The sequence below is a fragment of the Corapipo altera genome, unplaced genomic scaffold (genome assembly GCF_003945725.1).
Source record: "Corapipo altera isolate COAL_440 unplaced genomic scaffold, ASM394572v1 61, whole genome shotgun sequence".
NCBI classification, from domain to species: Eukaryota; Metazoa; Chordata; class Aves; order Passeriformes; family Pipridae; genus Corapipo; species Corapipo altera.
This window is the reverse complement of record NW_020884910.1, coordinates 6,126,013-6,152,749: the sequence shown is the minus strand read 5'-3', so window position 1 is coordinate 6,152,749 and position 26,737 is coordinate 6,126,013. Positions and strand designations below refer to the sequence as shown.

The 26,737-nt window shown below is 36.2% G+C and overlaps 1 protein-coding gene across 12 annotated transcripts in view; it reads left to right on the top strand.

Annotated features, from left to right (window-relative positions):
- SPAG17 (sperm associated antigen 17) overlaps window positions 1-26,737 on the top strand; it is a 97,755-nt gene that overhangs the window by 32,899 nt on the left and 38,119 nt on the right. For 8 of the 12 annotated variants that reach the window (XM_027653311.1, XM_027653307.1, XM_027653306.1 and 5 more), the window contains exons 7-22: window positions 2,240-2,421; window positions 4,697-4,852; window positions 5,487-5,568; window positions 6,825-6,946; window positions 7,842-7,979; window positions 8,063-8,176; window positions 9,602-9,752; window positions 11,400-11,630; window positions 13,603-13,691; window positions 14,361-14,462; window positions 15,942-16,096; window positions 19,926-20,005; window positions 21,641-21,723; window positions 23,015-23,218; window positions 24,340-24,451; window positions 24,983-25,111. In XM_027653311.1, coding sequence (XP_027509112.1) covers window positions 2,240-2,421; window positions 4,697-4,852; window positions 5,487-5,568; window positions 6,825-6,946; window positions 7,842-7,979; window positions 8,063-8,176; window positions 9,602-9,752; window positions 11,400-11,630; window positions 13,603-13,691; window positions 14,361-14,462; window positions 15,942-16,096; window positions 19,926-20,005; window positions 21,641-21,723; window positions 23,015-23,218; window positions 24,340-24,451; window positions 24,983-25,111 — 2,130 coding nt within the window. The remainder of the gene's footprint in view (window positions 1-2,239; window positions 2,422-4,696; window positions 4,853-5,486; window positions 5,569-6,824; window positions 6,947-7,841; window positions 7,980-8,062; window positions 8,177-9,601; window positions 9,753-11,399; window positions 11,631-13,602; window positions 13,692-14,360; window positions 14,463-15,941; window positions 16,097-19,925; window positions 20,006-21,640; window positions 21,724-23,014; window positions 23,219-24,339; window positions 24,452-24,982; window positions 25,112-26,737) is intronic. The other 4 variants (XM_027653304.1, XM_027653302.1, XM_027653310.1 and 1 more) reach the window with 4 other exon arrangements.

Below are 26,737 nucleotides of genomic sequence, written 5' to 3'. Positions count from 1 at the left end.
GGCTTTCATTTTGTGAAGTTACCAAGGCAAGTACTGTTAGTACCCTTTCATATGCATAGTTTACTGTTCCTCCTATCGCTCTGTTAGCTGTGATATTACCGATTCAGCTTTTTTTACCACCATGCTTTAACTGATTTCTGAGAGCTAATCAAAGAACTCAGACCAATATCTCAGTCTGACAAAATGGAATTTGTTTTTCTCCATTTCTGATGGAAACTTGTGAACTGACACGTCCTAGTGATTCTAGGATTTTAGTTTTCATAGTGATAGTTCAAAATTGCTATGCGATGTATTCAATTATAGTAGCTGCTCTTTTTCCACTGTTATATAACAGATTTTTTTTTTGGGGGGGTAGTGGGAGAGTAGCATTTTTCCAAAATCATGTAGTGCATTACTGGGTATAGTTTCATTTCTATTACTGAAGACTACGAGGTAATTCAGTTCTTCTTTGGGGTTGTGCCAGATCTCTTCTGTATTGGTAGTTTCTCCCAGCTCTTACACCTTGTTTTGGACTTACTCATGAAAACTTTAATTTATTCTGAGAGAGTTTACATGGTGAAAATATACTCTAGGAAAGAAAAGCCTTAGGATTGCAGGCAAAAGAATGAAGAGGGCTTAAGGGCAGAGCATCTAATGATTGTTACTGGCAAGCTGTGATGTTTCTGTGAAAGGGGAAACCTAAGTGTTATACACACTTTTATGTGTCTTTATTATTAAACTATGGAGCACAATTAGTAAAATGTTATTCTTCTAGTGTAAAAAAGGAATGTATAGCTGTAGTGTTATTAGCATAGTGCTGTTCACCTTTCGTTCAAAAATGCTAAGAGCTGAATCCATTGACTGAGCAGCCCTAAATGCTGTTATAGTGTTACGTGGGCTTTCAAAGCTGAGTTTGTTAGAGAAATATGGCCACAGGTGAGGTATTGTCCTGAATTAGAGAGTATCTTTCATGAGCAGGTGAAAAACAAAAAAAAAAAAAGGATGAACCTCTAACTGAGATGAACTGTTAGGAACATAGAACAGTTTAAGATCAAAGTACCATCTAAGCCAGTGATCTGTCTTCAGAAGTGCTCATTAGGTAATGCCCAAAGAAGAACAAATGAAAGATATGGAAGGACAAGAAAGAGTGACAAGTAAAGCACATATGAAACTTCTCAAGACATATATCACCAAGCTTCTAGTTATTTTCAAGTCAGTGAATCTTCCCGATCCTGGTGTGTTTTGTCTCTTTAGTAAACAATGGACATAGTTTGCTTGTTTCCTAAGTACTTGTTCAGTCTCTTCTTGAACTCATGAGAATGTCTTATACCTACAGAATCTTTTGCCGGAGAGTTCCCCAGTCTTCTGCCCGGTTTCTAATGGGACATGTCCTCCAAATCACGATAAAACCATTTTATAAGCTATATGGCAAACATTTCCAGTGGCTGTTACAGGAGGCATATATTCCTTTGAAAATCTTGAGGACACCAACATTTTTTGAAGAGTCCACAGCCTCACTGAGTTGCTTTATTTTAAACCCACAGGGCCACTGGAATTATACAAGTGAAGTATTTGGCCTTCATACTTAGGCTTTAGAAGGGCTAAAGTCCAAATGAAAGCAAGTCATTGCAGGTTTATTGTCCTTATTAAATTACACTATCAAAGTATGGTTGATCTTAGATTCCAGAATGTGATTGTAAGGTTGGCATTAACAGAGAACTTTTTTTTTCACTGTAGATAGTGCATCTTCAAAAATTGATCATTACCATGGAGCAAAAATGGAAACCATACACCTTCTAGGCTTGCTTCATAGTTATACTGTAACTAATCTTCTTTTGCCCCAATTTCCAAACCAATAAAACTGTGATTATAAGGCTTGCTTACCCTGTACTTAAGAGCAGGTTCACCAAGATATGTACTGGCAGCTCTGTAAAAGTGCAACCTGGGAGTTTTACAGTTCCTAGGTTTCAAACATTCACTGCTGTTGTTTACTTTGGGGGGGAAGAGATGTAGGGGTGTAATTGGGGGGGTGGAGTTCCTTTTTTTTTTTTTCCTTTCTTCTTTTTTCTGAAAGAACTACCATATTTTACTGAGATTTTATTGTCCTGGAATTTTTTAATCCCATAGTTGTGTGTCAGAGTTTTGCTGAGACTCTGAGGATGGGACTATTTCAGCAGTACTTACAGAAGACTAATATGTGATTTGTGCTTTATGTAAAAGGGAGATGTACCGTGATTTGTCTAATACTTATAAATTTTAGTTGTAGAAACAGAGAAAATAAAGGAAGATGAAGCTAACAAAGACCTGGAAACATTTTGGAAATACCTGGAGCCAGTTCTGAAGAGTGGAAAGCATGGATCAAGTCTCTACGATGTTGCCAGGCTCCATCACCTAGTTAAGGAAAGTGACTTTTCCACTGATTGGTCTGACAGCGAAATGCTGGTCAGTACATTCTCTTTTCACAATGCATGGCATGCTTTGGGTTTTGTAACATTTAAGAACAATTTGGAAATGCCAGGAGTTTTATCTCAGTGTTCTTTGAAACATAACCACCGTAGTTAGTATATTTGTAATCTTGAACAAAAATTATTTCCTATATATCCAACAAAATTATTCAGCATTTATTCACAAGTAGTCCTTTGAATAAAAGTACCTGATTTGGAGTTTCTTAATATTGTAGGCCACAGCAGAGCAGTTTTAAAACAATTTCCAAGGCATTCACTAAACATGCCTTAATTGTGGAAACATATAGGCTTGCTACTTATAATATTGCTTATCATTATACTCTTTGTATCATTTTAAAAGTGCAAAGGCTGCTTTGGGAAAGAAGTTTTTTATCTTCCCCATAATCACATGTTACAGTCTACTCATGAATATCCTGGAAGCACCTATATTATAGCTGAATTAAAGGAAAAATGATCTGTCACTCAAAGTGTTTCAACAGATTGTAGTTATAATTTCATGAGCTCTAAAGAAGTAGAAAAATGTGTAACTTTAAAAAAAATGGGTAGGGAGTATATAAGTTCTGAAATCATAGGTGAATGGAATAAGTCTGTTCTGGTGGACTTGCTGGAGAGTCTCCGAGTCCAAGCTTGCTGTCTCTCTGAAATCCAAGATCTACAGAAGGCAAACTGAAGTTGTTAGACATTAATATAAAAATGATAGAGTATTGCATACAGCAAGTGGTCTACTCTCAGATTTGAGATCTTTAGAAAGGAAAATACTTTCAAAAATATTTTCTTTGTTCAAGAGCCACTAATGGTTAGACCTGGAAAACTTTCGACAGGAGTCTAAGTCTGTCCTGAGAAGAGGAGGGACCAAGCAAATTGAATCACAGGATTGAAATTACACTAAACCTTGCTTGTCTCCCATTGAGTAGCATCAGCTTTTGTTACTTGTGACTTTGAAAAAAATCTTGTTTTGTTTAAAAGATTGCGGATTCAAAACACTCCAATATTTTAATGAATTTTTTTATGTGCTCTAGTGATATCTTTTAAGTAATATATGACTGGAAAGGTTTTATACTAACCCCTTCTTCAGAAGAGTGTTTAATTGGGAAAACAAAGGTTCAAGAAAAATAATGAAAATTCTACTTTCACAAATAGAATTTCTTTCCCAATTTCTTTCTGGTCTTTCAGTGTTATACTGAGACAAGTATTCGATAACTGATCAGTGATTTGAGCTGCTTGTTTTCAAGTGCCATAAAGAGGCACGGAGTTGAAGAAAGCAGATGCTTAGTACTTCTTAAAGATCCATTATTGTACTTAGTGCCTTATGTAAGCTGTGCTTCTTTACTGTGTTTTATTTTAGGAAACTAAAATTGAGAGATCCAATGTTGTTGACCACCTCTTAGAAACAGAAAAGGACTGTTGACAGAAATTGTCTAAAAATTGTAATAATTTTATCCTTTCCATAATGTCTAGGATGTACAGGGGAAGAATACATCCATTAAAGCTGCTGAAACTTGAGTGTTTCGTGCGGTCTCCAATAAGGTTTTGGTATTTGTACAAAAACATTTCACATTTAAAATAGCAGTTGCTATTATTCTTTTTATTCCTTTCAAGCTTTGGTGAAAACCACAGTACATGACCTCAAGAACCATGATTCTTTCCTTGTCAGACTTTTGCAGATACAGTGCTCTCCCTTTGGACATTTGGGCAGTATGCTGACATTGCTTCACTCACAAGTATGGATTCCACAGTGCAGTTCTTGAGGCTTTCTTTGTTTTCAAAGAACAACAGAAAGATAAAAAATATTATGAAATGACATTGATTACCTGGTTGGGGTTTTATTTTTTGTCCTTCTAGGGCAGGGTTGCCTTGCAAATATGCTGCAGCTTGATCACTAGTAAAAACAGACACATATTTTGTAAACCAAATACTTTAATTTTCCTCTCGTGTGCCTTCCCATCTGAAAAAGATGGCAGATGCAAGATAGCAGACCATCAACAGTTACTGTTAAGAGAAGTTAGACTTTATAAAAACTAAAACAGTTAGGCAATATACAGTCCATACTGTGGTTTGGCAGTGTTAAGGCAAATAAAAATGGGGAGGCTTTAGAATAACTTTACAAAGCATTCTGAGTTAGTGGAAGAAAAAAATCCTTGAAAAATTTATAAACAGATGTAGAGCTGCTGGTTAAAGAGCTAATGACTCATGTCAATAAATTACATGACACTTTTATATGCAAACTTCATCCGTTGTATTTTCTCTCGTAGCTTGCATTTGGTACTGTGCTGTTTGAACACATTGCTCGTTTGATGTATGATTGCCTGGACTGGAAAAGGCAGCATCGCAACTACTTGGAAAACACCAACTTTATTAATGTGCCTACATTATCAGAGAGCAAATCACCACAACAGTCTGTAACTGAGGCAAGGATCCTTCTCTTCTTGTAAAGAATAACTGCTTATAGGCAAGAATCTTTAATTTTAAATCAAAAATTCACCTTGGACCATCGCTCTGAGTAATTTTCTGTGAATAAAATTTCGATTTTTGTCTTCAGCATTTAAAACCTAAAAAAAAGGAGAAAAAAATAGTTGAGCATTGGGGAAATAGAAAAAGGAAAATTAAAAGGATCGTACCAGTATAATGTAAAATAGGTGTAAAAATTCCTCAAATAGCTCTGACTGATATGCCTGCACAGAGCTACTATGTCTTGTTGCACATCTGTGAACCACCAAAAAAACCCAGATTATTAGTTCTATGCAAGATCAGTTTTCTTATTTTGTTCATGGTAGGAAAAACTTAAGTGGGCAGAAGTGGCTTATATAGGACATGTACTAGTAACAGAGACAAAATGGACTTACTCCATCTGTAGCAGTACTACTGATTTAAAACATTCATAAAACTACATTCTTACTATCTTGTTCCATTTAAAAGTTTAGCATCTAGTTGAGCATGAGTAACCAAATATGAATGAAATTAATTTTCCCACCTATTTGTGCAATCCTTACTTGTTTATTGTTTCTGATTTTTTTTTTTGTGTCTATATTTTTGTTCATTTAGGTTGAACCAGCATCACACATGACACCTCCAAAGAAAAAAGGGAAAGGAGAAGAAGTTCTGCCAACAGAAATTTTGTCACAGGGTATGTTTAAAGGATTAAAGCACTCGTGTAGTTGTTCACTTTGTTGAACCATTCATTCAGCTGACAACACAAATCCTTGAAATTATTTGTACAGTAAGCTGAAGATGTGGTGAGAATTGGTTGTTAGTGAATACATTGTGTAAGTCTCTGAAAACTGCAGTGATGGTAACCAAGTTTTTTAGAAAATCACATTTTCTATGTTTCTGATCACAGTCAAATTTAAACGATCTACATTAATGAACATTGTTAGTCTCCTTTTAATAAAAATTGTCTGAAGTTTCATAGAATCACGGAATATTCTGAGTTGGAAGGGACCCAAAAGGATCTTTGAGTCAAACCTCTGGCCCTGCACAGGACAACCCCAAGAGTCACACCATGTGCCTGAAAGCATTGTCAAAACACTTCTTGAACTCTTGTCAGGCTTGGTGCTGTGACCACTTCCCTTGGGAGCCTGTTCCTGTGCCCAACCACCCTCTGGGTGAAGAACCTTTTCCTAATATCCAACCTAAACCTCCCCTGACGCAACTTCAGGGCATTCACTCAGGTCCTGTCACTGGTCACCACAGAGCAGAGATCAGTGCCTGCTCCTTCTCTTCCTCTCACAAGAAAGTTGTAACTGCAATGAGGTCTCCCCTCAGTCGCCTCTTCTCCAGGCTGAACAGACCAAGTGTCCTCAGCCGTTCCTCATATGGCTTCCCCTCAAGGCCCTTCATCACCTTCATTGCCCTCCTTTGGATGCTCTCTAAAGGCTTAATGTCTTTTTTATATTACGGTGCCCAAAACTGCACACAGGACTCGAGGTAAGGCCACACCAGTGCAGAGGAGAGTGGGACAATCTCCTCCCTTGACAAGCTGTTGCTTTGCTTCATGCCCCCCCAGGACACAGTTGGCCCTCCTGGCTGCCAGGGCACTGCTGACTCATCTTCAACTTACTGTCAACCAGGACCCCCAAGTCCCTTTCTGCAATGCTGCTTTTTCAGCATCTTGTTCCCCAGTTTGGATGTACGTGCAGGGTTACCCCATCCCAGGTGCAGAATCTGGCACTTTCCCTTGTTAAACGTTTTAAACTTGTTAAATATTGTTCGTGATTGCACAGCCCTGTAGTTTATCAACATCTCTCTGCAGGGCCTCTCTGCCTTTGAGAGAGTTAACAGCTCCTCCCAATTTTGTGTCATCTGCAAACTTGCAGAACTAACTTGGAATATAAGTTGACATTTCTGAATAAATAGATCTTAATGTTTTATCTCCTATTACAGCAGCTGAAGAAACTTCTTTTTTGTCTCCTTCCGTGGACATGAGATTTTACAATGACTTGCTGAGTCAGATTCCCGAGGAATACTTTTCTGTACCCTTGATGCTGAGCTGCATGTTGGAACAGGTGGGAATGTTCTCTGTTTAATTTCTGTGGCCTAGACCTCATCTAATGAATTGGTCAAAGATCAATAAATCTCTCTGTTTCAACCTGAAATATGAGACTGTGCGTGGAAGCACTGAGCAAGGAGGTTCAATATGAAGGAATCAAAACTCCAAAGTGCTGTCTGATTTTCTTTCATATTGTGCACTTACCCTGCATATACAGTGTTAGTCCATAATTAATTTTTGAAGACTACAAATACAATTAAATAAGGTAAAAGGTGTAATTTCTTATCTAGATCAATAACAAGTTTTCATGTCCTGCAACAATGTTGTCAATATTGAACTTCTGCTGTTTTACTTGATTCAAATGTCTTAGGGGAAGCCTAACATAGAAGTGACATATGTCAATTTTAGTACTAGGCAGATCTGACTTCTGTTAAGTTCAAGCACAGTCTATAATTTAGAAGAGACCCACAATATGATTTGGAAATTCTCCTTCTTTTAGGAGTAAAATTTCTGAACAATTTTGGAGTTTTTTACTATTTGTAACTTAGTCTGTAAATAGACTCAGGCAAGAATACTCTAAGTCAAGTCCAACACCTATTAGACAATCAATTTTTAATTGCCTGTATTAATTCAGAATTCTTAACATTTCAAGTTGGAATATTTTTCTTCTCATCCTTCCAAAAATTTATAATGAGAAAACACTTAATTCTGTTTTCCATAATCTTTGTTTTGGGCAAGAACTAACTTGGGAAATTGTATTTTTGCTACTTGTAGAAAAAAATTTTGGTTTTCTTTCTTGACAAAATTTATGGACCTGTGCTTAGCTGATAGCAGGATCTGCTTGGTAGTTCTAATAAGGGTAAACAGCAGTCAATACTGTAATGAAAGTTAACATATATTATGTTTGCCAGGTTATTGCAAGTGAAGAAGACCTTACACCACCTAGTCTGGTGGTACAAGAGCCTCAGGCAGATGGGTTTCGTCGTGCCATTGCAGATCATATAGTCTCTGTTCTTCCTTCTCTTTCACTTTCTTTGAGTGAAAAAAAGGTTTGTGTTGTCTTTTGTTTATCTCCTAAAATGACAAATAATCTCATTATTGGGATGTAATAACTCTTTCTTTTTTCTAACAGAATCTATATGACTACTTTTCTTCTAAGTGCAGTGAAGAAAAGACTGTCACCCCCCAATATCCTCTCTTATTTAACTACCATGATACCCTGGCTCAACGTTTGCACCTGCTGAAGGTATCGTTCTACCTATCATATAGAAACATTTCCCAGGTCCACAGGCAATGAATGCTCAATGCACTAGAAGGGATGGAACATTTTACAAAACAGAACAGCATAGCCTAGATTTTTTTCCTACTGAGATGGACACACCAACGTGTTTAGTTTACTTAAGAAGCAATGAGTTAATGACAGAGGACACCTTACAAATGTAGAGAACAAACATATTGATTTCAGTGATCTATTTGCATTATTAATAAGAATGTTTAGCCTTTGGCAAAGATCATAGATATTATAGAACTCCGTTGATTTACTGTAGTCAAATAGTGATGAAACTATGGAAAATTAGTTTCTAACTTGATCATGGTGATTTAGCAGTTAGACTAGATTGAATAATAAAATGTAGAGAAGCATAAGAAAATATATGGAGTTAATGAACACAAGAAGTATATTCAGGGTGGCTGAATAGTTGGAGCATAGTGTATAACCAAGATATTGCCAAATTTTAACAAAGGCAGAAAGGTTCAGAGACTGCAAGGTTTGGGATTATTGCAAAGTAACAGTTCCCAGACTTTCTGAACCAAAAAAACAGTGAATTTATCAATTTTTTCCAAAGCCAAGGTGTAGTTGTACCATTAAACTTTGAAAATTCTCTGAAAGTAATACAAGTGATAGTACAGTTCTAGATTTCACAGCTAAGATGTGTCTGCCTGGCTTCATGAACTACAAATTGTCTGCGGAAAGTTTAACAACAATTGATTAGACAATATTCAGAAACAAGTCAAGTTTGACACAGTGGATGTATTCAAGCAGAAGGGAGGACTGAGTAATCTCTGAGAGAGATGCTCTTAGCAAGCATATGCTTGATGCATTTCATGTACTTGCTGAAGAATAAATTCAGGATATAGCACATTGTTTGAGGAATGGATAGAGGAAAAGGATTTGGAATATGCAGTCCAAGAAAAAGTACTGTAAGTGTGTAATACTAAAAATGGTGAAACTGAAAGATACCAGAAAGACTGAAAAGATAAATGCCCCCTATCACAGACTGATCAATGAGTTTACAGATTTCTTTACTATGAAAAGTAGCACAGACCAGCTGAAAGGTACATGGAAGGAACTTGCTACCATTCTGAATAGACCAGTACATACTTCTGTATTTTTGAGTCTAGCTAGCACAGGCAAATAACTTCTAACAAATGTCTGTTATTATCCCGTCAGTCATTCTCTTATCTGTTAATTTTTTTTTTCTGCCTAAATGTCTGACACCATGATTCAAAACCACACTATGAGCACATGCTCAAATTAAATTTTATGTCCAACTGAGTTAAGCCCATGCTAGTAGCTTCTGCTACAAGAAGACTTCTTTATTCAAACGTAATTTTTAGAAATCCACTAGTGAGAATGTTTACTTTAACTCTGGTACTTTCATTTTTGTTCCAGGCCCAGGAGAACTTAAATCCGGAAAATATTGAGCGTGAAATGATGAATAAACTGCCTCTTACAGAACTTACCCATTTCGCTGTTCCTTCAACTAAAAATAACACTAAACACTTGGCCAGAGTTCATGAGCTCATGCATTATTGTACCAGTGGTAAAATTATTTTCATTGATATAACTGCCATTTTTTTTTCTTCTGGTTGATGATCCTATTAAATAGCAAGAATTTTGGGACAAGTTTTTTCAGCTGCCAAAAGGCCTTTGCAGAATTTCCTATTTTCACATTCTTGCTTATAAATACTTATAGCCTACTGTACACAAGTAAACACTCATTTCAGACCTCAATTTCATGGTTAATGGGAAAGACTATATGAGTATTAAATACTGCACGAGTAAGAGCTGGAAGTATGTTAGAACTCCTTTATTTATTTGTATTCACAAACATACAAACAATTACTAATTCTAAGGAAGAAAAAACTGCAAAAATCGCAAATTTGATCCTGGAATATGTAATGCATTTTGAGAGATGCTGATGTAAATTGTATATTTATTTACCCACACCCTTTTGGAGGAGGAGCACATATATCTTAGGGAGGCAATTTTTACTAAACAATAAATGGCTTTCAGAATGTATTCTGTGTAAGTATTGGTATTAATAATAAAACTACTTTATAACAATACCTTTATCAAACCAAGAATACATTCACTTCTTCAACCATAATCACTTCTGCAGTTACCTTTTCTTGGAGTGCTTTCTGCTATAAAGTACACTGGGAAACAATCCCAAAGCCTACATAAATACCCTTAGGTAGTATCAAAAGTCCTCTCTAGGCTACTAAGGAGTATAAACATTCAAATCCCCATGGTTATATTTATATCATTAGGTAAGGCACAGGATTTGAAGGTACTTTCCCAGCTATTTCATCCTGAAGTCCCGTGTGTTGGATTAATTTACACTTGCTATGTTGTTTCTAGTTGTTGGTATGTTCATTTTGGACAGTAAGGTATATAAGGTATTCAGTATTGCTGTAGCATTCCAGCTGAGTTTTAAATTTGATGGTCTTTACTGGACTATACTGTGGTGCCAGACTCTCCCAACTGGTAACTTAGCTAGCAATACCTTCACTTGTGTCAAGAAGGTGATTGATTTGAACGAACAATGCGATACCCAACATTTTTGAGATGTATGACATGCTTGGGTGCTTAACTACCCTGAAGTGAAAACATTTCAAACTGAAGACACTCTATATTTGATTTGGGTACTGTACTACCTGTCTTAAAAATTAGTCCTTTGCTTGATTATCACTGTTATATAGACACTGATGCATACAATCATACATAGGATTTCTTATTGCCTTTGCACCTGGCATACTTCTGTGTAAATTATGTGTAAAATTTTTTCAGAAGAGAAAAAAATGTTTGATACTTTTTTGAGAAGCTACAGAGAATAAAAAAGTTTCATGAACTGAAAATAACTAGCTGTTAACTGGTTTGATAATGTCTACTCAGTATTTTAAAATCAACATCATTTATATAAAGTTAATGAACCAGAAGGTATTCAAATGTAGGAACCACTTCATTTAAGATGGATTAATATTTAGGCATATCATTTTGCAATTTGGAAGCATTCAACTTTGAATGCAGTGTAAAATGTAGCCCACATAAGTTGATCCAATACCATTAAGGAAATTGGTGTTGTCTTTTGCAAAGTTGCCAAGAACAATACACTTAAATAGTCTTCTATTTATCTTCTGCTGAGCTGTAAGGACGTTTTCAGTTAATGATTGTAATTCTTTTTCAGAACTTCTGAGTTGGGCTGAAGTAGAAAGAGCCTTTAGAGTATTTACTTTTGAAAGCCTGAAGCTGACCTGGCTGAGTGACTCTGGTTTCCTGGAGAGCTCTGGATCTATGGTTGGAGGGAATTCTGAAGTGTCTTGTATCCCTTGGGATAATCCAGACATGTTTGCAAGACAACTGAGGCAACTCTTCCTTATGGAAAAGAAGCTTAATGGAAAATCTCCAAGAGGCTCCGGTAAAAAGCTCTCTGTTTACATTACTTCTGAAGGATTTGAATCCACTATTTGTTTTACCATATCATTTGCTATTGTAGGGATGTGATTTTTCTTCCTTGTACAAATCACAAAATTTTCAAGTATTGTATGGTCTGTACATTGAGTAACTATGTAGAAATACTAGAATAAGGACAAAAGCTATTTTGTACTACAACATTAACAATTGTAGACAATACAGAGTGAATTTTCTGAAGTTCTGCATTTTCTCCTGCAGTTTCTAACATAATGAAAAGTTGTTGGCCTGGTTAAAGGAGAAGTGTTGACCAAGAAGCAACATTAAAAACAAGTGATTATTTTTGGCGTGATGCAAGAAAAGTAGAAATTTAAGCAACTATACCTTTAGGTACATGATTATAGAATCATAGATTGTAGAATAATCATTTAGGTTGGAAGGGACCTCTAAAGGTTATCTATTCCAACCCCTGGGCAATGAACAGGGATATTTTCTACTAGATCAGGTTGCTCAGAGTCCAATCTGACCTTCAGTGTTTCCAGGGATGGAGTATCTACCACCTTTCTGGGTAACCTTTCCCAGTGTTTCACCATCCTTATTGTAAAAAAATTCTTCCTTATGGATCTATCTTTCTTTAAAACCATTATTCCTTATCCTATTACTACAGGCCCTACCGAAAAGTCTCTCCCAAGGCCACGATAAGGTCTCCCTGGAGCCTTCTCTTCTCCAGGCTGAACTTTCTAAGCCTGCCTTCACAGGAGAGGTTCTCCATCCCTCTAATCACCTTCATTGGCCCGCCTCTGGACCAATTTCAACAGACCCATGTCTTCCCTGTGCTCAAGACCCTAGAGCCGAATGCAGTACTTTGTGATGTTGTCCATCCTTTCCTGATAGAGATGTCTAAGCAACCAGCTTAGATGGGATCTTTTCCCTAGAAGGCTGGAGCAGACAAAAATGAATCCTGCATATCTGCCTCTCTTTTAAATTTTGGGAACATTATGGGGTGTTGGTTTATTTTACTTTTATAGTAGTCACAATAGTAAATATAGCAGATATAAGCATAACAACATTTCAGCACTTTTGCAGCACAAAAACAAATACCAGGAAGATAAAACATTTGCTTTCAGGTCTCTTCCATCTTCTAAAGGCAGTCAGTAAAGAGATGTAATTTCCAAGAGAAGCAGAGCCTAAAGAAATACATCTGGAAGCTGAGCTGGTTATAAGGCACTTACGAACAAGTGCTTCATGGTGTATTTTCTCCCAGAAAGAGTAATTTTCTTGTGCATGTGAATTTTCTCTTCTCTAACTCAGGACATAAAGAATTCTGTTAAAAGGAAATTATTTTTAAAAAATTAAGAGAATATAGAAGTTAAAGTCCCCGTGTGATCCTGTTCATATCAGATGCTCATTGTAACAATGGAATTACTGGTCTGATCATCAGGAGAACTAATATTCAGTCAGTAGCTTATGAAACTATACACACCAAATTAATTTAAAATTTAAAATTTATATTTTTCAAAAATGTGTGAACATATCAAAACAATTGATTTTACCTTCTATTTTAATGTCATCTGTGCAAACGACTGCTTCTTAAAGTACTCAGAAAAATGGTTCTTTATGTATGAATCAGGAGGATACTTCTGAGAATGTTTTTAATGGTTTTGACTATGCAAGGCCAGCATAGGTTAGATAAAGAGGATTATTTGAGTGGGTTTTATAAAGTGTTCTTTTTCTTTTTTGTCCTTTTTTTAAATTTTATTTAGCTATCTGGCACTCCTTGTCCCTGGATTTTAACATGCTCTTTTAGGAAAGAAGGGTAGCAGAGCTGATCATGCATTTATAGGACTAGTGTCATAAAAGGAAGTTTCAACTTTATGTCAGTTTCGTCAGGAAGGCTAAAGGAATTGCATTACTCTGACCTTAGTGTTTAGGGCTGAAACTTCTGGAACAATTCTTAAAATTCTGCTTTCAATTTCCAGGGCATACAGAAATAAATGGCAAAGATGGAAGAGATGGTCTGGCTGATCCTCTTTTGAACAAAGAATTAGATCTTCCTGTTTCTGATATGGCAAGTGTGAGGAATAGAGTCAACTAGGCTTTACATGAGGCAACAGAACATACTGTTCAATGCCAGGACATGTTACTGGGGATTTCTTTGCAATGCTGAATGCAAATGTTAATGTTCTGACGTCTGGGAAATAGTGCCGTAACTTTTAAGCACTGTGAAAGCACTTTCTTTGAATTCCAAGGTGATGGGTATCAGTGAAGCTGCTAATAATAATTCTGTGCTAGTCTCACTGAATACCAGGGGTCAAATACAAACAAGAAAATTTAAAAGAAAATGTCAAACTGTGTCAGACTAGTAAACTGTGTAGTTTGGCGTCTTCAGAATCACCTGTCTGCCATATATCCCTGCATAAACATAGCAATTTTAAAATGACATCACAGGACATGTTTAAATACTTATATAATTGCTTACAGAACTCAGAAACATATAAGCTAATAATAAAAGTATTTAGATTATGTTTGCCATTAAAAAATCCAAGACTAAAAACCCTTGGGAGTAATTGTATTTTTTATTAAATAGTGCCATATGGGTCTGCGTATATGCAGCATTATGCAGTTAACTGTGATGCAACATGTGATACTGTCTATTAAGCCAACAAGATTACAGTTAATTTAATACAACTGACACTGAAATGTTGATATACATTAATTTGGTTTGGTGTATTTTGAGGTGAGTCTGGAAAATTACTTAGAAGAAATAAAAAAGATACAGCAGCGTTGCTTGACAGACTGGAATTTTGAGGAGCATTTTCAACCACATGTTCTTCTTCAGGTATCTGTGAACTGACAATCTCATACATAGAGTCACCTATACAAAGAAGTAGTGGCAGAGTTCAGGGTATTTTCTTGCTTGATAATTGATTTAGTTTTATCTCTTTTTCATTTTTACCAAAACCCATTGTTCTTTAGCTGCTTTTTAGTTCTTTATGTGAAATTTAGTCTGTAATGGGTTTTTATTTCCTGGTTTGATCAAACTGGAGCTGTCCTATTTCATTGCAAGTTTCTTAGCTAAATGTGATGGAGATAAAATGACCTTGCCCTTAGGGGTGATCCTCTCTGGCAGTTGTGAGGCTCATTAGTGTATGTGAAAACATACTGTGCAAATACCTCTGCAGTATATGCTTTATGGGCAAATAGAAAATTTTGTTGTTACGTTACTTCACCCTATCAGGGCTAAAAGCGTCATTTATAGAAGTCCTGCTGGCTAAAAACTAAAGCTTACCTTGCAGAAATGCAGAATGACAAATGTGAAAGATGAGTTCAAGTGTAGTTGGCTTAAGTTGGTAGGCATCTTCTCAGGAGGAGTGGATTATTAGTTCCTTGTGTTGCCTTGAGCTTCCTATACTGTAATTCTTGTTTGACCCTGACACATGCTGTACATGGGTGAAGGAAATTCTGCTTGGACTTTTGAGCACCACTTTAGTGTCACTATTGCAAACACTGGTCATACATTTAAGTACCTAGGAAATCATGCAACATAAATAGCTAATGCTACCTGAACTGTCAGAAAGTCCCAGGTGACTGGAAAAAGGTTTAACATTGTACCCATCTTTAAAAAGGGTAGAAAGGAGCACCCTGGGAACTACTGACTTGTCAGCCTCCCTTCTGTGCCTGGAAAGATCATGGAACAGGTTCTTTTAGAATCTTCAGCTGCATAGTTCTGAAAAATAATAGTTTACTTAAAAGAAGGCTTTCTTCTAGCTATGACTATTAAGTCACAGTTTCAGCCTGCAGATAATGTAAATATTGAAAATGATGGGCCCACTACAGAACAGAGTGGAATAATGTAGAAGACAGTAAATCTTGGAGATGTGTAGGTTATAGTTATAGCAAATTGAATACCAAGTAGACTCAACTGAGATAACAAAAAAAGCAAACTTGTTTTCTTTTTACCTGGTATATGATAGTTCTGCTTTTATTTACTATTTATTTAAATATTTTATTATTTAAACTTGCTTAAGTATTTATTCAATATTTTAATTTATTTGTTTTTTATGTAGCTGAACTTTTTTATTCATGGTCAGTCTCAGAAGGTGGAGCATAGAGACTGTCTCATCTCAACATAAATAGGAATGGAGTTTCGATTTCCACCTGCCTGAACAATTCAGGTTGCTGGAATCCAAATACTTTGAGTACACCTTGTAGGAGAGTGAAGTTCTGTAGCACCTTTTGCTAAAAGCTCTGTTGTGTAGCCTTTGTACATATACTACTGTCTGCAGGGAGGGTATGCCTTTATTTCTTTCCTTTTCAGGTTCTTCATACAGCATCCCAAGAATATAGATGTATTGATACCTTTTATCATAACCAAGATAACTCTTTGTTAATGGTTTTTCACAATCCTATGAATCAATATCGTCTGTGCCAAGAGACTTGGGATATTGCATTGCACTCTAATGTTGGATTCAGGTAATTGATTTTATATTTCATGTCTTGTTCACAGTCGTTTTCAATAAAAGCCTCCATGGGTATGCTTGGGGCAAAGCTTTGAAATTAAAAGACATTGCTATGTAACACATTTATGAGAAAGCAAGTCATGCAGCTTGAAAACAGTACTGTGTTAAAAGAATTCTCTTGAGCTTTTCTGAGTAAGAACAATGCAGTAGGTTGCTCCTTATCACATACTACAAAAATATAAATAATGCACACATACACACAAAGTCATGTTAGGGATACCACATTAAGAAAACTGTACTTCAGGTAAGGGATGTTAAAAAGAAAATTCTAAGTATACACTTACTAGGTTTTTCAACTATGTATACATAAACTCAGTGATTGTAAGTGGAAAAATTTTTGGGGAAAAGCTAGAAGTCCTTTATTGATATAAGAACTTTTTTTTTTCACAGAATACCACATTCTTCTTAATTCCTTGTCAGATAAGTGAAAGATGGTGTGTTCAAGTGAAGCTGGGTATTGCATTCAGATAGACCCAAGCAGAGAGTCAAGTGGTCTTAAAGTCTGTTTCACAGAAGTCTGTTGAAGCCCAGAGCTTTTTATTCTGGCAGCTATTCTTACTCTTATTTGTGTGGCACTGGACTTTAAAATGCCTAATTCAGGTTTCTTAAATATAAACAGCTGGTGCCAGTTTAGCTGCCTGGTATATTTGAGTTGTCTGGACGGGGCTGACACATATGACACGAGACCCATAGGAGACCCATAGACTTTTGGAACAAACACCAGAGACCAGGTCACATACCCTAGTACATCTAACATGTCACTTGGTGTTTGCATACACTGAATAATTCTTCATCCCAACAGCATATTGTTGTTGTGTTGTCTGTAGAAGCAGGTAGGGATGTACCAGACCTCCTCTGGAAGCATTTCTCCCTGAAACAAAAACTGTTCATTTGCAGGGTTGTAGAGCAGATTGGCTTGTCCCCTTTGACAGGACATTGAAATAGTTCAAGGCCAACTAAGAAATGCAAGGAGCTCTTGATACATGCAAAAAAAAGTTGCTAATTTTGCATCCAAAGGAATTAAGCATGTTCTGTGGTAGATGCATTATAATACAGTAGCTGTATATTTCCTTCTTCTTACTCTTCCACATCCACTGGAAACAAGGCTTAGACATTAAAGTTTGTTTCAGCTTGGTGCAGAAACATCTTTGTCCAGTGGCAATTCATCAGGTTCTGTTTCAAAGCAGCAAGGAGTTCCTAAAGAAACTGACATGAAAGCTGCAAGAAGGTTTGGCTTTGCTCTTGTTTCATAGAAGTATTCAACATCACTGCTGTGTAAGCTACTTAGAATCTTTGAGGAGCTGTAGGCCCTCTTTCAGTTCTGTTACGTGGCATCAATACCTGCCAATTCTCTGCAAAATAACCAGCACGTTTTCAGGACTTATTCAGCCTTTTTGCTAAAGGTAATTTTAGATTTCCAGACAAAGTATCATAAATAATTACTAGTGTATGTTTCCAAGCAACATAACACTTCTGTGGAAGACAGTCTTTAAATACCTGGAGTGCTTCAAGCTGTTGCCTGCAATTAGCTTCCAGATCCTGCTGAGTTGCCAGAAACTGGCACAAATCCCACTCATTAATTAAGTGGTTACTGGCTTTTACCTTTGTATGGAATAACTGGCTCCTGGTGAGTTTACTATCAATTTATTGGTTTTTAATTTATTAAAATTACTATCATTCTAATTTATTTAAGAGTCACAATGTTACCACAGGAGAGTTACAAACGCATAACAGATGCTGTGCTTGACAATCTCTCTGATAGGAGTTCTCTATCTGTGTTTACTTGTTGCTTCTTTACTGTGACATCTTATAGACCACAGACCAACTTTGTAGGGTCGTTTCATAGTTGCTGTCTGGAATATACTTCTGTTACCTGCTAATCAATTGGTTACAGAATCACAGAATAATTTCATTTTCATTACAGTGAGTTCTGTTACAGGAAATTCTCATACAAGGGGGAAGTTAAATTTCTCACGTTGCAGCAGCTTTTGCTCCTGGAGACCCCAGTTACCTTCCTTCTTTATGGATATCAGGTCCTGCGGTTCATGTAGAACATCCAAAAATTCAGAAATTATACCTTTTAAAGGGTAGGCAGCAGGAGGCTGCATATGAAATTCAATGGATGCTACTGACTAAGGGAATCCAAAGGCGTGGACACGTGCACCTGCAGTGATATGTGTATATAAAACATTTTAACTCTGGTTAGGATAAGTGGCCACTCTGTCAGGAAGCCAAGTGAATTCAGGCATTATCAAAACTAATTTTTGCGCAGAATTAATGGCATTTATTTACTCCTTCATAGTAAACACGTTATGCAAGTTACTGGAAAAGAATAATCTTTTCTGAGAAATGGTTCTGAGTCAGACATTGGCAGTAGGGGCATCAGAATACGTATTAATAGAATGTGTATTTTAGACTTTGAATGACTGTTTCATTGCCCTAAAATATTTTCCAAGCGAATAATCTCTTTTTATTTATAACATATATTCATCTTCCAGTTATTCCAGTACTGGCAACTCTATGTTCCAGACTAGTTTTGCCTTTTGTTTTCAACACCATGAGTTTTTATGGCTTGTACATTTTTCTTCAGATACAAGCAGAGTAACCTTGTCCCTACTGAGTATGATGTATATGATCAACAGTTTCTCCATGCAAGTTCCCCAAAGCAGGCTCTACCTACACTGTAGAAGCTGGGAGAGACTTCTGTATCTTGAAGCTGTACATGAACTGTATACATCTCCAGTCTGTGTACATGACCTACGTATTAATTCTCTTTACATACAATGTGATGATGTAACAAGAACTTTGAAATGGTCATGAGGTCACAAATTGGTTGTGTTGTCTGCATGTTCATAACCAAAACCTGTACTCCATATAGAGCTTTTGAATACAATTGAATAATCTCAGACTTATAAATGCAAAGTATCACGAAGACACAACAACTGAATGTGATACATTCTTCAAAATCCCCATTTTAATTTTGCACATTTGAAGAATTTTACTTTAAAGAATTGTGATAACCCTCCAGATGAGGGGTTGAGTGGCAACTGCATATAAGACTTCCAGGCTTCCTCCTACCTTGAAAGCAATTTTTCACAATGAACTGAGTTAGCAGTCATTTCAGACACCTTTGGAAAATGAGACAATGTAACCGCAGATACCAACTGCAAAGTCTGGATCATTCAGTTCTCACTTCAACTTAATTGTTAATTGTGAATATTCTTAATTTATACCAGGTTATGGTGCACCGATTCTCTAATTTGGATTTGGATGACAATTTCCAAACACCTGTCTTGTCACACCATAAAGAAGAGCTAGGAATTAAGTACAATAACACCTCAATTTCTGAACATACAAATGAAGTGTATTCTAAAAGATAATATTAATCAAGAGCAACTAAGAAAATAAATTATTCTGGTGGCAAAACAATGAGGAGAATGAGTCTGAACCTTTCTGAAACTGACTGTCTTTATGTTTTGTGATTTCCTGGATTTTTCTTTAGGAGCAGGTATTCTTTGGAAGACAAGTTTCTAGTATCTCTTTGCAGAAAGGATAACCAAAATTCCAAATATAACAGATATTAAGCAAATACCAGCCAGGCAAAAGTACCAGTTCCTGTAAAAACAGAGAGAAACCCTGTCAAACACCAACCTTCTCTCAAAGAGAGAGAACCTACTCTCTTACTTATGTAAGAAACTGAGAAGCCAAGTGGTCTTGTTTGACCTGAAATCATATTAGCGAAAACTGTATTATGTTAAATAGAGGAATATTCTGCTTTTCAGGAACTATCTTGAGCTTGTGGCTAACTCAATTGAGGACTGGGTGAGAGAGGAAGAAGCTAAATACCAAGAAAAGAAGATGGGTAAGGAAACAGAGTCTTTTAATTTGGAAAAAGCCATGGTAGAAGACCCTTTTGAACTGTCTGCATGTGCTGTCAAAAAACCTGGCTTTACGAAGAAAGCCGAAAGTGGGTATTTATTCTAGAAAATTAATTTTTTGCTTTAAGTGCTGAGGCCCAGATCTATTCAGAGCAGAACTGCGTATATTTTTTCATACGATGACCTTGTTTTGACATCTATAAAGGCATAAATATGTTTTGGAATTAATTAAATGCGTGTATTTGTATGTTCTGCATCATTCTCTGTTCTGAAAACTGACACCTCTAGTATCAATTTACATTTACAATAGCTGTGCTTATCTAATGAAATTACTTTAAGGATTACATACAAATATGAATCTTTGTTGAGATCACTGAACATATGAAGAGATGAGCAGTAGTTAAAGCTGGCAACGTGGTTCAGGAAAATTCTTTTTTAAAGGGCAGGATAAAAGCTGGAAGTCAGAAGCTGTGGGCTAAGAGCTAAAACTGGAATTGACTAGACTGCAGAGCAAACTTGAATTACAGGCAACATTTTGGGTAGTGAGAATTGTAAGCAGTTCATACAGTAACTGTTCAGTAGACAGCAAAATCTGAAAACCCGTATTAGGAAAAAGAACTTTTGTCAAATTTGTTCATTTGTGTATCTAAATTATATTAACAATTATTTATTGATGTTTTACCTTTGCTTGGTTTACCTTTTTTGAGAATGCACTTTGAAACCTTCCAGTACTAGCAGTTAGCATTTACAAAAATAGAAACGTTACTCCTCAACCCAATTAACACCTCTGATTATAGTTTGGAAACTAAAAGGACAGTTATGACTTCTATATCATAATTTGTAGGTATCTAGCTGTCACAGGAGCTAGATTGAATCTTGCCCATATGGTGCCTCATGACAGATCTAATTCATAGGGTAGCTCACTTGCTGAAAGAAAATAATCACCTCTAGCTGGGACATGCGATGGGCAACAGTGTCTTTGGGTGTTTTCAGTTTCACTGACACTGCTGTAACCCACACTGCAATTTCTACTTTATAATACAAAGTAAGTTTCTGATAGGGGACTTTACTTTTCTAGAAGGTAAATATTGGGTATCCAAGCATACTATAAAACTACACTCGTAGAAGATACCCTTTTCATAAGTAATAGATGCTATAAAGCCATAATAGTAAACAAGGGATATGTTTTTTCTTTAGTGAAAGTTTGAAGGTTCAGACAACATTTATTCACTTTTTTGTCTTAAAAGGTCATAGTATCTATGACTCTCATATTGATCTTGTTCTGGCTCAGTTAAAAAATAAACATGCAAACTTGTTGCAAGAGCAAAACCTTCAACAGCAAGAAGCAGAGAGTGCTTTAAATATGTTACTATACTGTTTAGCATATTTGGTCCTCAGTTATGACAATCAAGTAATATTAGTTGTCAGGTAAGTTTCTTCTTACCTAAACAGACTTTCTGTTTTACTTCTAAAATATTTAACATTTTCTCTATTTAACTTGTATACTTTTATTATTTTGAAATCTACATTTTTTATTTACTTGCACTTTCCCATTTTTAAAAATTATTGCATTTTCATATATTTATAATCTCACTTATTTTCCCTTTCATTTCTCAAAGGCAAAACATCAGGACCTGAGAGTGTGAGAGAGTCTCAATCCAACAATGGAGAAAGTCCCATTATCAGGGAAGATTCTTTAAAGGTGAGGCAAAAATATATATGTTTCTGAAATGGACTAGAAAGCACTGCTTTCTTTTGAAGGTAAGCCTTTGTTCTTACATAGGGTTGACTGAGTTCTCTTAGTTTTTCTGCTCTTGGCTATTTTTTGTGTATGTTATTTTCTTTAATTTATTCCTTATTCATTGTGAGTTATGTTATTTTCTTAAGGGAAGACTGCTTGGAGTTAGACTAGACATTCCAAAAGCAATTCATAATTACCATACTGGAAATAAGAGTTATGAATAATATCCTACTATTCTTTAAGTTTTCAGATTGGAAAGATATGAAAAGATAAATCCAGATTCATGAAAGTATGTATGTACCCCACTCCCACTTTCACTGTCTACAGCTCTTTGAAATTAGGGAATGTAAGTATGGTACCTCAGAATTCCCTTATGACAGAGAATCCCATGTTATAGATGTAGTTCATGACCATGCACTACAGATTAATTGACTTGCCCAAGTTTACACAGTAAGTTTCTGGTTGATGTAGGAGTTAAGCACACATTTTTTTTAAGGCTTAGCACTGGCATTATCCATTAATCTGCACAAATCTAGATTTATTGATGTTGTAGTCCCTCTTTTTTTTGACTCCTCATAGATATAGCATGTCTCATCTTTTTTACAGTGTATAGTGTTGTCCACTTAAAGTACTGGAATGTAGATATGAAATGGCATTAACCAATTCCTGGCTACTCAACTTGAACTGGCATCGCTCAAATTAGGCTAATCCCTAATTTGTAACTCTGAATGCTTGCCATTTCTTCCACAGAAATGCTTGTGCTTTGGTATGCTTAGGCTATAAAGTACTACAAAGCCCAAAATAGTCCAGAAAATCTCAGATGTCTTCCTAATACAAGTTGATAATTTTGGCATGCATACTTCATTCTTCTTTCTGTAAAAGAATAAAATCATTTTATCCCACAGTTGCATTTTGGGAATAAACTAGTACCAGTGATGCATTGTGATTTGGTGATAAACATTGTGGACAAGTGTACAACAAAGTCATCCTTTTATGACTAATTGTGTAAGATACAAATAATCATGTGATTCATCTCCTGTAGTCAACAGTGACTGCTCTTGTAGGTTGAATGAGTCAGTGATTTTATGCAAAATATAGTGCATAATATTGTAAAACTTTAGACACATTTGGAAAACATGTCTTAGAGTGACTTAGAACATTGTTTCCTTTGAGGTTGTTTGCCTGTACTCTTTCCAGCATGCACATATCAGAGAGAACCACAGTTCTTCTTAATTGCTAACATTGAATGTAGGCTTGGAAGAAGGAGCAGGACCGATTACGAGAGGAAGAAACAAAAGGAAAGACGGAAGATTTGGGAAGTAAAAAGAAAGGACAGGAGATAATAGATGGAGAGTGTAAAGATTCCGAAGAGAAGTCTAAAAATGAGCCAACAAAAGCCTCTGAACTTCAGGAGGATCACAGCATTCCAGAACCATGTTCTGAGAAAGTTTATAAGGTAAGGACTTGTATTATTGCACCACATTAGAAAAGTGCTAAATATTTATATAGACAGTCATTATTACAGCAAAGCTATTATCTATTGTGAAATTCAAGTTCAGGGCAAATTAAACCTATCTGTACTTTGTTTCACTTCATTGTTTTTGATATTTAAGATTATTTACTTTTTTTTATGTATATGACATGAATACAAACATAAGTTGATTGTGTTTTTGTGCCCATGGAAAATATGTTTATAGGATCAGTCTTGCCTACAAATGTGGGGTTTGTGGGAATAGAAAAGGGGAGCATAAGGACTTGTCCTGTCTCCTATATTAGGGGACTGCTAGACCTACTTGAAATTTTGACTGTCCACATTGGAGATTAAGTAAAAGGAGTTCACTGTTTCTTCTATTTCATCTTTCAAAATTCATATTCTTAAAGTGCCATAATACAAGCTAATCTGTCTGTTACACTAACACAGGGAACTCATGAGTAGTTTTGTCCAAACAGTTTTAAGGCAGTTTGCACCACCTCATATTTGCATGGTCTAAGTCTTGCGTCCAAAACTTGCATAGATTGATATATTTTAGTCTTAAATTTGCTTAAGCACAGACTTTGAACTCAGATGACATTGCCATCTGAACTTATTTGAGTACACTCACATAATTTTTGCTGACTTGTGGCACTTTGGAAGGCATAGCAATCTAATTAGATTTACAGTGTCTGAATTTCAAAATCTAGAGGGTGGAAAGCTGAATCATTACCTGCCCTTCATGTGATCCCATGCCGTTGTACTTTGTCTCTTTGTGCTTGACTGGAATTATTCTTTCTCTAATGCTATGTTAATCCACCAGTCTACTTACTACTCTTCAGTTTTCGTGGTGGCTCCATGATACTGAAGGATCAGATTCTGCTCTCATGTGTAACAAGTTACTTCCATTAATAACAGAGAAATTTTTTGGATATGAGAATAGCATGCTAGGTATTTGCTAAAGTTGTTATTACATTTGTTAAACATCTAAGCAAAAAATGTTGAGCAGAAAAGTGTGATTCTGATGATCTGTACTGCATTTACCTCTTTCATGGGTTCTGCCTTTCTTTTCTCATTTATAGATAATCTAAAACTTGTTTTTCCAGTTTCATGGCTACAATACAGGGGAGGATGTAATTCAAATATCAGGAACCAATCAATATCTCTTCCCATCCGATGGAGGACAGATTCAGGTAGAGAAGATAGAGTTTGTAAAAGGTGATTCTTTAATTCTTCATGCTTTGCTTTGACTCAGTGCTAACTGATGGCATAGTTTCTTAATCCATAAATGCTTTTTCATGTGTCAGTAGAAGAAATTCAGTTAAAGAAATTCCATATTAACGTCTATCACTATTAATCTTTATATTTTCCTGTAGTAGGTTAGCAGTTGATAGATAAAATTCCAGAAAACTAGAAATGGAGAAAAATCAGTTCATATTATCTGTTCAATGGTAACCAAGGCATGATAATTCAAGAATGTTCCAATTATTTTTCTAGTCAAATGCAATAAATCTAAAAAACAGATTCTTCTGAAACCTCTAAGATCTAATTGTCAGGATTTTTGTAATATTTAGTCTAAACTCAGAAAACCTTAATTTTTGTCATCTTGGTCTTCTACTAAGTGATCGATCCAGTTCTGAGCAATTTTCTTTTTTGGTGTTCTTTAAAGTTGCAGGTGCAGGGTTTATTTGGGTGCAGGTAAGTTCTGAAGCCTGATGGGACCAATAATAGTATTCCATTGCTTTACAGGTCTATCTTTGGTAAAGGTGAAAGTGATAAAAGACAACCACAATTTCTTCATTCATATCACAGATCCCAAGAAAAACTTGGAAGAAGCTGAAGTGCAAGAAATTAATGAAGAAGAGAAAATAAGATCAGGTCAGTGAATTGACATCACTGATATAAAAAATTGCTAGTTTGACATATTTAGTAATTTGATGCAAAAATTGTCAACTAACAGAAAATGGCAGAAAGTAAGAAAAATCAACGTTCCGTAAAAATCCAGTTGACTGACTTAGGTACTGTATAGAGAGATTTTAGCAAGATGTAGAAGCACAGTGAAGGTCAAGTAACTGTGCAAACCAGTTTCTTTTCCAAAGCAAGGAAATTAATGAAGAGTCACCATTCTTTAAGAAAATAATTTTCTTCTTTAGTGGAGGACTCATTCAGATCTTAGGCCTGGGAAGGCAAACTGAATCCTGTTCATTGTGACCAAAGTAAATGTCTGCCCTAAAAAGGTCCCCTTTTGAACAGGACTTCCTTTTGTGGGTCAGATGACCATGACATTAGGGCCTCCTCAAGACCTTGCTATGAAAGCAGATCTTTCTGCAGTCCAGTAACTTCTGCTGTTGGTTGACATATTGCTAACACTCAGAAAGCATTGAATCCAAATACTTTCTGAACCCAGGTGAGAGCATTTCCAAGAAGGAAACCAGTCTGTAACAGTTCATGTATATGTTTGCCAAAAGCATTATGGAATTGCTGTCACCCAACTGAAGAGTATTAGAAAAGTATAACTTTTGGTAGGCATATTACCTCTTTTAATCTTCATCAGTGTCAGAAAGGATCCTACTCTTGCTTCAGCTGCCACCAGCAATGTAACTTAGGTTGTCTGAAAGGAAAATTTGCATCCCTTCCACAGATGAGGTGCTTTTTGTCTGCCCTTCTGAAAGCTGACCTATATCATTCTGGGGTCTGACAAAGAGTATCGGTGATCACCACTCTGCAAGTAACTGAGGCAAGTTGTATTCACTTGTCATGAGTGAGAGGCTTTCCTCATGTGTAAAAAGGAGCACCTTATAGGAAGGCAGTGAGGAAGAGAAGAATCAGTGCAGTCTGATACTTGGCAGTGTCTGGATAGTACAATGGAAGCTTTCAAAGCAGTCAAAATGCCAAAACTGCATCTGCAGGTGATGTTCACCAATGAGCATTGCAATGACAGACAACAAGTAGGAGCAGACAAGGTCTCAGGATGTTTGCCATGTTGATGGGATTGGGAGATGTCTACTTGTTAGGTGCCTACCCTAACCTTCTTTTGTAGTATTCTCTGCTACTCCTCACAGTTTTAAGAAGCTGTTCCCCATATGGGAAATCCCAAGGTTTTCTTCTTACAAACAGAACGTTTCTTTAAGGCCGTAGGAGTTGAACTAGAGGCAAGGTAGGATCCAGTGTCTGGGAGGTGTTCTTGCATGGTTTATGTGGTTTTCATGAATAACATACTCATCACATGACATCGTGGTCTGCACCTCTAAGTGAGCTTGTCTCCTGATCCACTTTTACAAATACCAGATACGTCTTTGTATCTAATTTCTCAACTCTTGTCCTTTCTTTTACTTTCTCCTCAAAGTATAGTCATAGAACCAGAATATCCTGCATTTGAAGGGATCCACGTGGATCATTGAAGTCCAGGTCCTGTTCTTGTGACAATATGTGAGAGACAGTCACTTTTATTAGTTCATAGGACACATGTGATAGAAATGAACAGTTTAGCATTCTTGTCAGCCA